This window comes from Pelodiscus sinensis, chromosome 3, assembly GCF_052426305.1.
Source record: "Pelodiscus sinensis isolate ZL-2025 chromosome 3, ASM5242630v1, whole genome shotgun sequence".
NCBI lineage: Eukaryota > Metazoa > Chordata > Testudines > Trionychidae > Pelodiscus > Pelodiscus sinensis.
Window position 1 is genome coordinate 64,408,649 of NC_143054.1, and position 14,916 is coordinate 64,423,564.

The window sequence follows — 14,916 nt, forward strand, 5'->3', positions numbered from 1 at the left end:
AAACCTTGCCAGTTCTCCGGCAGAGAAGGATGCGTGGCAGATAAATGAACACCCAGATAGAGTAGCAGACCCGTGCTCCTCCTGATGGCCTGAAGCGCGGGTGGGAGGGAGCCAGCCCGCCACCCATCCCCGACCACCAGGCCAGAGCTCTTAACCCAGTTGAGGAGGCTGCTGAGTAGACGGCTTGGCAGGCCTCCACACACGCCAGGTCGCCTGGGTCCTGGACCACTAGGAGCACGTCATTGGCGTATGCCGACAGAACTAGCCACAGCTCTGGCTCTCGGAGCACCAACACTGTCACCTCCTATGGAGGAGACAGAGGAAGGGCTCGATCGCCAGAGCGTACAGCTGGCCCGACAGCAGACACCCCTGACGTACTCCCCGTCCGAAGCTGACCGGCTCAGTCAGGGTCCAGTTGTGCCTGACCAAACACTCTGCGAGGGCAAACAGCACCCGGAGAAAACCCACAAAACGGGGCCCAAAACCAAAGTCCTGCAGAGTGCCCAGGAGATACCCATGGTCCATCCTGTCGAATGCCTTCTCTTGGTCCAGAGACAGGAGGGCGAACGACAAACCGTCCCTACACCCAAGCTCCAAGAGATCCAGGACCAAGTACAAATTATCAAAGATGCTACGGCCCAGGACTGTGTAGGTCTGGTAGGGACGGATCATGTCCACCAGCACGGACAGTGGTTGCAGCGAGATGGCTTTTGCTAAGACCTTGTAGTCCGTGCTGAGGAGCGAGACAGGACGCCAGTTCCGAAGGTTGCAGAGGTCCCCATTCTTTGGCGATAAGGCCAGCACGACTCGCCTGCATGACAAAGGAAGGACCCCGCTCTCCAATGGTACCCATAGGAGCGGGGTCAGGAACGTGGGAGGACTCGGGGCTTGAAATTGGTTCATGGAGGGTGGGATCAGGACCAAGGGCATGAACAGGGGAGAGGAGAGGATCAGGACAACAGAGGGAACCAGAGCTTTTGTCAGGGTCAAAGGGAAGATCCCCCGAGTTTGTGCCACTGGGCTGCAGTGCCTCCCGAACGGCGACTGGGGGGGGTAGGAGCAGGAGCAGGAAGGGGACCTGTGCTGACACCGGGCTCAGGTGGAGAGGCAGAAGTTATGACCACGGCGTCAGCTAGGGAGGTGTTCTCTGACAGGAAGGGAAGATGGTCACCCCGCCTCATTTGCGATGGAGGGGGCCCCGAGCTCGGGACCCAGCCACTCAATGCCAGCCGTTGTCCCTAAGGGCTCAGCAGCTTCAGGTCTGGCACTCAAGTCAGCCAGGCCAATGGGCAACACTACGGGCGCCCCGAGCATGAGGACGGGGTCAGCCACCTGGGGCGTAAGGGTGGGGAGAGGAAGGGGCGGCACAGCACAGGTGCCGCCCAGACCGAGGCCCGCTGGCGGAGGGTCGTCCTCCCCCCGGGTGAGCGGGGTCAGACCCAGGGCCTCGATCTCCTCAAAAATGGAGCTAAGCTCCATCCCCTTGACCCCAGAGCTCTCCCCACCAGCTGCCGAGGCAACAATTACCTCGGCAGTGGCAACGGGGGGCTCAGCTGATCCCGGGGGAGCTCCACCTGAGGCCTCCTCATGAATGGGCTCCAGAGGAGGGATGGTGGCATCACCCCACACTGCCATGGCTTCCTCACCTGCGCCTCCTGCTGACGCTCGCCGCAGGCGTTCTCAGCAGTGCTGGTCCCCCTCGGGATTTTTCGGAAGGGGGCCTTCCCACCCTCCTCATCGGAGGGAGAAGATTGAGCCTGCGGACTGCAGGCTCAGTGCTTCCCCTGAACAAGTGTCCAGCCCTCCAAGGTGGAGGTGGAGGGCTGGTCAGCAGGGTCAAGGCCAGGGGGCGTAGATGGTTTTCAAGGGGAGCGAGGAGGCAAGGGAGAGATAGAGGGGGGTAGGGAAACCTCCCCCTGGTGGGAGCCCTCTCCTTCACCCAGCAGTGACCGCGCCACCCTCTCCTCCTCGGGCCCCGGGGAGACAGATGGAACGGAGGTGGGACTTGCCTGCTCGCCCAGGCACACCAGAGGGGGTGCCTCCGGCTCCCGAGCGAAGCCGTTGGTTGCAGGAAGGGTGGCTGCGGAGGCTGGACTACCAGGGGGGCCGGCGATGTTAGGGCTGGTGCCCTCCCAGGTCCCAGGGGGGCCCAGACACCTTCTCCGACCAAGCCAATGGGCAGTCCCTCCAGACGTGCCCCATCACCCAGCAGAGAAAGCACCAGATCTCCACCATTGAATAATGGACCCGGTAGAGGGCCCCCTGGAAGGGCACCATGAAGGATCCCTCTAACGCCACCCCACCACGTGCCGCCGGCAGCAGCTGCAGGTGTACCTGCCGGCGGAAGGACAGGATGTGGCGCAGGGCAGGGTCCCTTCAGCCCAACGGGAGAGGGCTAATCGTTGATATTGGCCTTCCCAGGGTGGACAGGGCAGGCAGCAGGGCAGCACTGGGGAGGAAGGGTGGGACCACATCGCCAGGCCCCACATCGCTAGGCCCACATGCATGCCCCACATCACCAGGCCCCTCTCTACCGCCTCCTGGGCAGTGGCCTCCGAGGCAAAGAAGAACATTATACATTTTGGAGGCCCCCACCACCATTGCCAAGCACTTGTAATGTTGCCCTGACAGAAAGACAAGAAAGACAAGAAAAACGTCTTTGGGAGCAGAGTGCTGGCTTGTAAGCCTGGCTTGAAATTGTAAGCAAAGAAATTTCCTCCTGTTATTCGAGCTACTCTGTTCATGGAACCAGGAGCTTGTGTACATTCTTTGTAAAAACAAAAACAGGATTGCATCAAGGGAATACCTGATTCCAACATTAATTTCTCCTCCTAACTGAAACAACCTGCAAGATCCTAAATATTAGCTAACAGCTCACATCTAAAAGTTTGAAGAAATCATCCCTAATGGCTAAAAAAAAATCAGAAGATGGCTATTAAAAAGACTAAGTCATAGTTTATGGCTAGCTTTGTAACAGCTTTAAAGCCAGTATCATGGGAATCTGACTCAAGACTTTGAAGAGCAGGGGTTAACAATGCACTCCCTTGGGCCGTGTCCAGTCTCAGGGGCTTTTTCGGGAAAAGTAGCCTTTTCCCGAAAAAACTTCCCCTGCGTCCAGACTCAAGCCGCGTTCTTTCGAAATTATTTCGAAAGAACGCGGCTTTTCTTTCGATGGCGGTAAACCTCATTTCACGAGGAAGAACACCTTCTTTCGAAAGTTCCTCTTTCGAAAGAAGGCGTTCTTCAATGTAAAGAGGCCGTCTTCGAAAGAGAGCATCCAGACTCGCTGGGTGCTCTCTTTCGAAAAAGCGGATTTCTCTTTCGAAAGATCCGCCTGCAGTCTAGACGCGATCTTTCGAAAGAGGCTCTTTCGAAAGATGCTTTCGAAAGAGCCTCTTTCAAAAGAAGCCTGCAGTCTAGACATAGCCTTGGTGGGTGGAGCCGAGTAGCTTCCCTACAGACTGAATAACAAGGGATCACTCCTTTCCCCTTAGTGGCTGAAGCCATCCCCCCTCTCCCCTCATCTGAAGAACCAGGGTGGGAAAGGAAGTATATGAGAACAGCCCCAGAACTCAGTGCTGAACCAATGGAAGCTGCAAATGTCTCTTCCCAGGAGCTGCAACCCTTACAGGATTCCAAACAGCTATGCCAACCAGCACCCTATTGAACAAAGAGACAGAAGACCCCAAGGAGTGAAGTGGCCTCCATCCAACTGCCAGATAGAAAGACAGCCTCTGCTCAGTATAGTAACACAAACCGAGATAGGAAGTAGCCCAGGGGAACCAGACTTTTGTCCAGTTGTGCTCCTAGGAAACAAGTCAGTGTATTTTGCTGATTTTCCCGCTGACTCCACAGTGGGACTTGCCACTGATAGGGCCCTGGGCTGGAACTCTGTGGAATAGAGTGGACCTGGGTCCCTCTACCCCCTGCCACCTCACCCTTGGGGTGGTTGCTTACTCATTTGCTATAGACTGTGGTTGCTCTCTGATTTAGCCAGGAGGATTGGACTAAAGACTGCTCATTGCTCTGCCCCATACAGAGATTTAAAGCTATAAACTGTGATTGCTGTCTGCTCTAACTAGGAGGTTATTGCTCTGCCCCACCCAGAGATCTAGACTGTTGCTTTCTATCAGCCCTAGTAAGGAGATGCAGGGTTAGCAATTACTTATGCTTCAATATGCCCTTCCAGCTTGACTATGAGCCACTGATAACTATTCTCTGGGAATGGTTTTCCAGCCAGTTATGCACCCCATCTTATGGAAGTTCCAGCTGGGATGTATTTCCCCAATTTGTTTATGATATGGCCATGTGAGACAGTATCAAAAGCCTTACTAAAATCAAACTATAGCACATCTACCACTTCCTCCCCCATCTGCTAAGGCTTGTTACCCTCTCAAAGAAAGCTGTGTTTGATTTGATACAATTTGTTCTTGATAAATCCACACTGCTACTTATTATTTTCTAGGTATTTGCAAATGGATTACTTAATTATTTGCGCCATCATTTTTCCAAGTATTGAAGTTAAGATAATTGGTTTGTAATTCCCCCAGGTTATCTTTATAATATAGTCCTATAACACCCACAGAAGATATCCCCATGAAATTCTAAAAACAGTATACCGCCCATTCCCCTCGAGAACCTTGATTCCCCACAGAAGCTGCAACCAAAGTTCGAGAAAAGCAACTTCTCCACAGAAGCTGCTACCAAAGTTCAAGAAAACCAACTGAAAAGTCTTGCATTACATTTCAAAATTCAAAGAATAGCCCCTAGAAATCCATAATCTTCCAAGAGATTTGGCAAAATTCAAACCACATAGTGGAGATTCCCTGCTTCTAGGAGAAACTGACATGAGTTCCGAGTATTTCTAGTCTCCCCTGTCATGAGGGAAGGAAGCAATTCTGACCCTTCTCCTACCATATTTCAAAAGAAAGGTCTACAAATCTCAGCAGCCTTGGGACGCCACTTCTCAGGATCTCAGGAGGCTGAGAGAAAAGGGTAGCCTTGAGACTCCAGTCCAGGACCTTAGAAAGTCAGTACTCTGTCTTCTCTACAAACCACAGACTGTCTTCCCTGAACCACTTCCTCTCTGTCTCGGTGATTATTTTCTTTGTTCCGTGAATCTGTCTTTGCAGTGCAACCAGTGGGATAAGAAATGTGACCATGGAGACTTCCCTCCTCGGTCTTAAATTATTGAGGGCCTACAAAATTCACAGTCAATTTTGGTCAATTTCACAGTAATAGGATTTTTTAAAATGGTAAATGTCATTATTTCAGCTATTTATATATGAAATTTCATGGTGTTATACTTGTGGGGGTCCTGACCCAAAAAGGAGTTGTAGGAGGTCACCAGGTTATAGGGAAGGTTGCAATACTGCTATTCTTACTTCTGTGTTGCCTTCCCAGCTAAGCAACTATAGGGCGGTGGCTGCTAGCCAGGAATCCAGTGCTGAAAACAGAGCCGTTGCCAACAGCAATGCAAGATAGCATGATATGGTATGCCGCCCATCTCTGAAATCAGCACAGTAGTAAGGATGGCAATCCTGTGAGGTCACAACCCCTAGTCTGAGAAACACTGGTCTCTTCCCCCCTCCATGAAATATGTATAGTATAGGGTAAAAGCACAGAAAAGACCAGGTTTCATGGGTCAAGACCAGATTTCATAGTACATGACTCATGGTTCATACAGTGATTTTGGTAGGGTTCTACTCACTGCAAGCGCCATACTGCACTATTTTTCATAGGCACCGAATCTATGGGTGTGCTGGGATTAGACATCCATGGATAAAAAACACACTCCGCTCTCTCTGGCCCCCTCACCCTGCACCTCTCCTGCTCCAGCAGCCCCAATGACCAACTCCTTCCCTCCCTCCAATTGCTTCCAGAGCACCACAAACAGCTGATTCGCAGTATTCAAGCTCCAGGAGGGAGGGGAAAGAGTAGGCATGAGGTGCACTCAGGTGATGGTGGGGGTGGGGTGAAGCAGGGGTGGGAAGAAGCAGGGCAGGGGCAGGAATTTGGGGGGAGGGGGGAGTGAGGGCAGGGTCTGGAACAGAGTGTGGAGGGGGTCATACATCACCTAGCAAGAAGTTGGCACCTATACTATCATTCCACTTCATTCTCATCTTCTCAGTCCTTGGAGATGGAGGGAGAGTAAAATGTAACAGCCTAATTACTGCCCCAACATTCCTCTCTCCTGGCTTATGCAGGCCCAGTACTCTCCTCCTGATAAAAGTTCTTCATATAGTCCAAATTGTGTGGAGAGGATACAAATCTTCTCTTTTGCACAACAGGAGTGATTTGCACATGGGGGAGACATGAGCAAGTGAGGGCATGATCTCACTATACACGTATGTTTTTCTTTTTGAACAGATATTTTCATAGACTTAAATATAGAAAAATATTTTGGATGGGGGCAAAAATGAGACCTTGATCTGGATTAGGGTTACCAGATGTTACAGTAATACAAAAATAATAAATTAATAATAAGCTCTAAATAAATAGAGTATTTAATATAGTATTTATACAACAACATAGTCCTGTGCTGCATTCACATTTTTTCATTGTAAGCTCATGTCTCATTGCTGTCAACTGTCCTCATCAGATCTTCTGTATTACTGCTTTCTAGCAATAATCTCCCATGTAACTGTTTTGTCTGATAATAATCCTCACATTTATTATGGCATATTGCAATATTGTTGGGAGTCAAATGACAGTGTTATTAAAGAAATCCTACAAATTCTCTTTAGCTGTTGGGATAAGCAATTAAATTTTGGAACATTTTTATTGTTGGTTGGGCGGAGAGCAATTCTTTTTAGAAATTGTGCATATCAGAAGAAAAGCTGGTCCTTGAATATCTACTCATTTATAAAGAACCGCTACTGCCTGCAGAATATACCCAGGCAATCAGAGAAAGATATTACATTGTGTCAAAATATTTTGAGCCAGATTCTCAGTTGGCATAAACTGGCATATCTTAATTTAAATTAACAAACCTATACTGAAACCAAATTAGGATTTAACCCTAGAGTGTACTGTGGCATTCATCAAAATGTTGCATTCACAGTGTCAGGATCACTCTTTTTTCGTTTGTTTGTTATCCCATTTGTTATCTCATGCACTGATACCACCTCAATTCTCTGTATGCAGTTGTCAGTGGTTTGGCAAGTTCATTCTTTAAAACGCACATTGTCTGAACTATTGAGCTGTATATATTAAAATTTTCAAACTAATTTGTTTTTCCTTTTTTTTTTACTTAACCTAATTCTGACAGGCCAACCTTAAAAATCCCAAAACTGCTAAGAAAATAATGCTACAATTTTTGATAACCCAGATACATGAAAGGTAGGATGAGACCAAAAAAACCCCTCAAACCCAACAAGAGTTAATTTGAGTTTTATCACAGTGATCATGGCTAGGGTTACCAGATGCTTTCAAAAAAATACCAGACACAGATCGGGGGAGGGTGGGGAGAACAGCCAGGATGGGAGTGGGGCTGGCCAGGAGAGATGGGGGTGGGAACCAGCCGGTGGGAAGAAGGGCTGGCCAGGAGGGGGTTGGGAGGAGCGTGGCTGGCCAAGGGGACCCAGCCGGCAGGGAACGGGGCTGGCTGGGAGGGAGCCGGAGGGAGCAGGGCTGGATCGGGATGGGGGGGGTGGAACTGCCAGCGGCCCAGGCGCATGCAGATCCTGGAGTGCTGCCCATCCCATGCACGGTCCCGGCGGGGCACATGGGCGAATCCAACCCCAGGGATTCCTTCCCATCCCAGCAACACCCCAGCGCCACCCCCTCCTCTCTACTGTGTAGTTGCGTACTGCCTGACTGGTAGACACGCTCACGCTGTGTGAGTGTGTTTACCAGCTAAGCAATATGCAACTACGTATTGATACTCATGGTAATAATAAAACTTACTTAATTAGAAAATACCAGACATTTATATGTCCGGTATTTTCTCAATTTGTTTCCCGTACAGAAAGCTCAAATACCAGGCTGTCCAGTTCAAAACCAGACACCTGGCAACCCTAATCATGGCTATTTAGGATTGCCACGATTCAATAACGAGTCCTGTCCTTTTGAGCAATATATAACTCATGCTTAACAAGAAACATTATTTTTTCCCCCCAGTTTTCTTCCTGGTTGCTTTCTGCTATTCAGTGATGAAATTTATCAGAATTATCCTCATATAACATCCAGCATTTCAGGAATCTGGTGGGCTGAAAATTACCGTATGCACATGAGGCAGACTGAAGCACTGAGCAAAAGCTATATAAGGGTGATGACAATATAGGAAAGGTCAGTCCTTCTGACACACTCAAGCTTAACTTTACCCGTGTTAATAGCTCCATTGAACTCAGCTACTCATGTGTGTGAAGTTAAACACATGAATAAGTAAAGGATTAGGGTCTAAAAGCCATTAATTCTGAAATAACTGCACTGATAATGGGGAATTACTAGTCTTTCTAAATTCATTGTGGAGTTAAAAAAAATCCTACTGAGAATCTGACCTTCTTTCAAAAAGATGCAATGGACTTGAACTTATGAACGCAAAAGAAATATTAACTGAAAGCCACAGTCAAAACTGAACATTTAAAATAAAATTAAAATTAGTTCTTCTTCATCTGCATAATCTCCTGTATGTTTTACTATCCAGTGTTTAGACTTGCTATTTTCTGTTTCTGGCATGTATGTATTCTTGTAATACAAAGGCAGAATATTCTGTAAATTAAAGTGCCCTTCAAGTCATATCATACTTGACAAAATTAACATTTTCACATAAACAACATAGCTGACAGAAATAAGACTATGGCTTAATTCCAATCCATAGGAAATGTAAAGTGTGGTGGATGTGGCATGTATATGTGTTTGCATGAGAGAAACAGACAGATAAATGAATTAGGTGAGCAGGACAGAGAATTCTGTAACTGGTGGGAAATAACTGATAATGAGTATATATTTGACGATAGTGTAACAGAACCTCTGCCTAACCTGAGGACTGGAATGTCTGTATTTTGGAACCTGGCTTAAAGGCTGGGGGGGCCATTTAGGGAGGCAACAGGTCACTGAAGGTTGAACCTGCTTCAGGTCTGCTTAAAGGAGCAGTCGGCAACTTTTTCAAATCAAAGAGCCAAACTACATCAAAATTCAGAACAAGTGGTCAACAAAGCACAGTATAAGAATGCTCATGTGCATGACAGAAAACATACAACTTAATATGACTGATAATTGACTATATGATTAATAATAGCATAAATGAAACATTATACTCAGATTTTAATGGGACTGCTGCTGAATCTTTTTGCACATTTCTTTGAAGTTTACATCATAACTGGTGAAATCCAGCTTCATGCACACATTCAGCAACGTTGTTCGCTGGCTGGAGAGTTTGGACGTCCAATTTTGACAAAGAAATAAAGCGTTGAACACGATATTTGAAAGAAATGCTCTGAATGTCTTCACCTCCAGACCCATTATTTGTGCAGTCCCACAAAGATGAATTTTCTTTCTCAACCTATGCATCATGGGCATGCAGCAGCCACTAAGAATTGATAAGACAACACAGACAGAAGTGTCAACAATGTGCAAAGAGCACACAGCTCTATTTTCCTTCACTGCACATGATAACTCAACAGTCACTAAAATGGCCCAGTGCTTGGCCAAAAGGCAGCCCATGACTGAACAACAGGTTGGTTATAACAGGGAATCACGTTGAACAGCTTGTAGCTATAATAAGGGCTGGCCTTAGGCTGATTCGTCCAATTCCCTGGAATCGGACCCTGCACCTAAAGGGGCCCAGTGCCCTGAACCCAGAAGCATGGGCAGCGAGTTATATGGGCTTGTGGTGCTCATGCTCCAATATTCAGAGCCGGGGGCCCTGCTCCATCAATATGTGGAGCTGGGTCTCTCCCCTGGCCCTCCCTGGAGTGGACCCTGGCCACCCCATGCGTCCTCCCACCCCGGCCCGAGCATCCTCCCCCATCCCCAGCCCCATCCCCATCCCCAGCCCATCCCTGCCGTGTGCAGCTTTCAGTCCAGCTCCCCATTGCCGGCTGCTGCCATGCGCGACGTTCCCAGGTAAGTGGGGATACGCCTGGGCACGACGTGACATCACAGTCCAGGACTTTAAAACTGAGTTGTGCCACACAGCCTAACTCTGAGTTTGGAGTCGGGGGACTTCTGGGGCCCAAGCGCAGACTCCGGCCCCACAAAGTGGAAGGCAGAAGGTAAGGTAAGGAGAGGAACGGGCTTGAGAGGAGGGGGAAGGGGAAAATAGGAGAAGGGGTGGGAGAGGAAGGGGTTTGTATGGAGGGGGAGAGGGAAGAAAGGAGAAGGTACAAAGAGACAGGGTGGAGGAGAGACAAATGCAAGGGGGCCAAGTGGAGACAATGAGGAAAGGGGCAGGAGGGGAGGTGTCAGTGGGAGGGGGGACAGGGTGATGCTGCAAGAGGCGAGGGTAAGGGCATTGGGGGCTAGAGGGGGGAAGGGGAGGTGCTGGGAGAAGGCTTGAAAGAAGGGGTGGGCATGAGAAAGGTGGGGATGGAGCAAGTCATGTGTGAGGGCACAGAGGGGCATGAGGGGAATGGGGGCAGAGAGTGGTAAGGGGGTGGGCATCAGGGGGAAAGAGGGCAAAGGGGGCAAGGGCAGTGAGGGAAGGGGGAGGCACCAGGAGGGTGCAGGTGCCAGGGGATTTTGGGGGTGAAGCAGAAGGGCAGACACCTGCAGGGGAGGGACCAGCACCAGAGGAGAGAGGCAGGGCAGGTGTGTAAAGGGAGGTCTTAGAAGAAGGGATGAGGAGGGGTAGCTCACATGATCAGAGTGGGGCTACTGGAGGAGTGGGCACAGGGGGCTGAGAAGGGCTGGTGGAGGGGGGCAGGTCTCAGGAAGGCTGAAGGCAGTGAGAAGGGCAGGAGTCAGGACAGCAGAGGAGGGTGAGGAATTGGGGGGCAGCAGGCACCAGGGGAGCTGATGGAGCAAGGGGAGGAGACATGGCAGCAGAGAGCAGGGGCGGCCCATGAGCCTAGGCGAGCTAGGCAGTTGCCTAGGGCGCTGCTGGCCCGGGCGCCTGATGATGATGTCACGGGGAGTGATGACGTCATGGCCATTGATGGCCATTCAGGCAGGGGCGCCGGTTGCGCAGCCCCACCTAAGGCGCCAGCTGCTGCAGCCGGCCTCGGGCCGTTCCTGGCAGAGAGAAAAGGTAAAGGTTTATAAAATATGTATCAATAACTTGGGTGCCACAGTGGCACATACAAACAAGCCACATGAACTCAGTACTGCTGCACAACAGAATTCATTCTGCTCATGGGAGGAAACACTTAGGCTATATCTACACTGGTGGCTTCTTGCACAAGAACATCTTGCGCAAGGGTTCTTGAGCAAGAAGTCTTGCACAAGAACATGTCCACACTGCCATGTGCGAGCTGTGCTTTTGCGCAAGAGCATCCATGGCAATGTGGACGCTCTCTTGTGCAAGAAAGCTCCGATGGCCATTTTAGCCATAGGGGTTTCTTGCGCAAGAAATCCCTACTGAGCATCTACACTGCCCTCTTGCGCAAGAGAGCTTACACCTGTTAGAAAAGAGTGTAGCTCTTGCACAAGACACCCTCTCTTTACCACGCTGTACTGTAAATGCTCTTGTGCAAGAGCAGGTGGGCAGTGTGGATACTCTGTGGGTTTTTGCGCAAGAACGGCTGTACTTGTGCAAGAAGCCGCGAGTGTAGACATAGCCTTAGAGGGAACACTTCCCCCAGCCTCTCTACCCCTGAGTGAATGTCACACACATTGGGTTAATGCAATTGCAGTATAGTTGCATGGGGGGGGGGTAGTGGGGTCAAAACTAATCCCTCTTGGTAGGAGGATGGTGGGAAAAGTCATTCAAGAGGGGTGACATGATACCTTTTACTTCTCATGTGTCCATCTTCCCCGAGAGTGTTACCTCCAGAGGCCTGGTTAATGGGGGTCAGGGGCATGGTTAACAGGGGTCAGAGGGTGTGGCTAATGGGACACCACCAAAAATTATACAAACTTGCCGCCCCTCCCCAGAAGTGTGCCAGGCATGCTGTGAGAGGGGGTGTCAGCCCCAGAAGAGTACGGCGGCTGTCTGCACTGCAGGAGGTGTGAGTTGAACACACCGCCTGCACCACGTGGAGTGGTAGGGGTGGGGGTGTTAGCTACATCCAGGGCTTTGCGGGGGAGGTAGCTGGGGATTTTTTGTGTGCGGATTTATTTATTTATTTTTCTCAACCAAAATTGCTGCGGGGCCCTGTCGAAATTGTTCGAATTGGGCCCCGCACTTCCTAAAGCCGGCCCTGGCTATAATGCAGTCTCCTTTGGTTCGATACATACTTATAACTGGTTAAATCATTCCACAGTTTAGGTGTTTCACAGAATTCTTTGCTGACAAAAAGCAGCACCAGTGAAGAACACTATCACTACTATCTCTAATTGAATAACAAGCTTCATGACAAATGATGACCAGACTTCAGTAATACACACCTTCAACACCTCTTCGCTGGACCACACCAATGCAACAGCTTTTAGGAAACTCCAACACAGTAGCACACCTCCTTCTCACCATGAACTACAAGGAGAAAAATAACCCTGCCTTTGCTCCTTTATACTGGCTTCCCATAGGATATCAATTCAAATTCAAGATTTCCATCCTTATCTTTAAGGTACTCAATGGTCTGGAGTCAGAACACCTAAAAGACCTCCGGAGATAAGACTGCATTTAACAACTCCACTTCTAAGGCACACTTGAGCTGAACACCTTAATGGTAATAATAAATATATAATGAGATGGTGCCTTAGTTGGGATTGGTCCTGCCTAGGGCAGGGGGCTGGACTTGATAACCTCCTGAGGTCTCTTCCAGCTCTATTATTCTATGATTTTATTGGGAGTGGACCCAAAGGTGTGGAATGAACTTCCATAGGACATCAACTCACAAAGCTGTACTAAGTACAATGTGTGGGTTTTGACCTATATAGCACTGAAGTCATAAAATAGATAGTAATACATATTTTAAACAAGCCTACAAATTTTTTTCTGTGCTTTGAAAAGAGACAGGCATAAGAAAAGTTAGTGATGTCACTCAATGTACTTTGGCTGTGTCTAGACTGGCAAGTTTTTCCGCAAAAGCAGCTGCTTTTGCAGAAAAACTTGCCAGCTGTCTACACTGGCCACTTGAATTTCCGCAAGAACACTGATGATCTCATGTAAGAAATCAGTGCTTCTTGCAGAAATACTATGCTGCTCCCATTCGGGCAAAAGCTTTTGTGCAAAAGGGCCAGTGTAGACAGCTCAGATTTGTTTTACGCAAAAAAGCCCCGATGGCGAAAATGGTGATCGGGGCTTTTTTGCGCAAAAGCGCATCTAGAGTGGCACGGACGCTTTTCCGCAAAAAGTGCTTTTGCGGAAAAGCGTCCTTGCCAATCTAGATGCTCTTTTCCGCATATGCGTTTACCGGAAACTTTTCTGTTAAAAGCATTTGTGGAAAATCATGCCAGTCTAGACGTAGCCTTTGAGTGAGCACAGTTAGCACAATGGTGAAGACAGCATAAGTACCAGAATAGAAGAGAAACACCACAATGAAGCCAGTTTAGGCAAGTTGGAAATAAATCAGTTAGAGATGGGGGCTGTCTTCACAGGCTGCAAAGAAATCTTAGAAGACTCCCTTTCCTACCCTTACCCGGGAAATGGCCATTCACCCAGGAAGCTCCTAAGTGGAGCTTTGTTTTATTCCTCCCTAGAGTGAGTGGAGACAGCAAGCATGAAAAATCAGGTGGGGAATGGGGGGGGGCAGGGGGGCAGGAGCTATGTAAGATAAAGCTCCAAATATCAGGCCTGTCTCTCGGGTCAGCAGGCCACGCGCCAGGCAATGGTGACTGGCAGGAATGGCTCTGAGGTCTCCCCCTTTTAGGTCAGCCTCCAGGTCACGCTGCTGTGGCAGGGGAGGGAGGCTCCACAGCGGCCTAGGCCAGCGCCAGCCTCCTCTCCCGCCGACCCACCAGCACGTCACGTGACCCAGGACGCTGCGAAGGCAACCAGGCGGGCCTGAGCCTCGTCTTCTCTGTTTGCCGCCAAAAGCCCATCGGAGGAGGATCACGTGGCAAGGCTGGTCCAGCCCCCTAGGCGCGCGCCGTCGTGTCATGTGACACGACACACCAGCCACTCCTCCCAACCAAAGCCTGCGGCCGTGGGCGAGGGAGCGCGCGTTTGTGCCTCTCTCCTCCGCACGTGACCCCTCCCCGGAACGTGGCATTGTGTAATCACGTGACCCGAGCGGCGAAGGACGGGGGCGGGGTGCGGAGGGGGGGTTGCGTACGCGACGGAGCGGGGTGCGAAGATGGCGGATGAGGAGGCCGAGCAGGAGAGCGGTAGCCTCGGCGGCGGCCTCCTGGAGCTGCAGCGCCTGCGGGAGCGGCTGCTGGAGCTGGAGAGCGGGCTCCGGGAGAGCGCGGAGCCGGCCGTGCAGGCGGCCACCGAGTACTGTCAGCAGCTCTGCCAGGTCAGGCCGCCTGCCCCTCCCCCGTGTGTGTGTGTGTGTGTGCGGGAGAGACGGGAGAGCAGCGCCGGCCCCGCCGCGCGCGGGAGGAGGCAGCGGCTCGGCGCTTCGCCCCGCGCGGAGCTGGCTGCGGCCGGGCCCTGGTGCCGCGGGAGGCTGCTGCTCATTCTAGCCTCGGATTAGCGGCCCGCCCCGCCCCCCGCCCCGGGAGCTGCTCCCGTCCCGTAATTTCTCGCCCCTCCCTCGGCCGCCGGCCTCTTGCGGTCTCGGGGCCCCTTTGTTGTGCTCTGCGGGCTGGTGTCGCCTCGCCTGGCCTTTGTTCCTGGCGGCGGCGCTAGCGGCCCTGCTGGGAGCAGCAGCGGGGCGGCGAAGGCCTCTCTCCTCCCTGGCAGGGCTCGCGAGCCGGGGGGAGGAGCTG

General features: G+C 50.7%; 1 protein-coding gene and 1 long non-coding RNA gene across 3 annotated transcripts in view; one reads left to right on the plus strand and one right to left on the minus strand.

Moving 5' to 3' along the window:
• Positions 1 to 9,253: 9,253 nt before the first annotated feature.
• Positions 9,254 to 14,140, minus strand: LOC112547488 (uncharacterized). Its single transcript, XR_012902593.2, has 3 exons — positions 14,002 to 14,140; positions 12,490 to 12,574; positions 9,254 to 11,175 (listed from the first exon to the last, which is right to left on the minus strand). It is a non-coding gene; the product is annotated as an uncharacterized LOC112547488 (long non-coding RNA).
• Positions 14,141 to 14,195: 55 nt separating this feature from the next.
• The window catches only part of ZNF292 (zinc finger protein 292), a 74,706-nt gene continuing 73,985 nt past the window's right edge, over positions 14,196 to 14,916 (plus strand). Inside the window, exon 1 of one of the 2 annotated variants that reach the window (XM_006133325.5) lies at positions 14,196 to 14,501. In XM_006133325.5, the coding sequence (XP_006133387.3) occupies positions 14,340 to 14,501 (162 nt within the window). In that variant the 5' untranslated portion in view covers positions 14,196 to 14,339. The remainder of the gene's footprint in view (positions 14,502 to 14,916) is intronic. The other variant, XM_006133326.5, reaches the window with a different exon arrangement.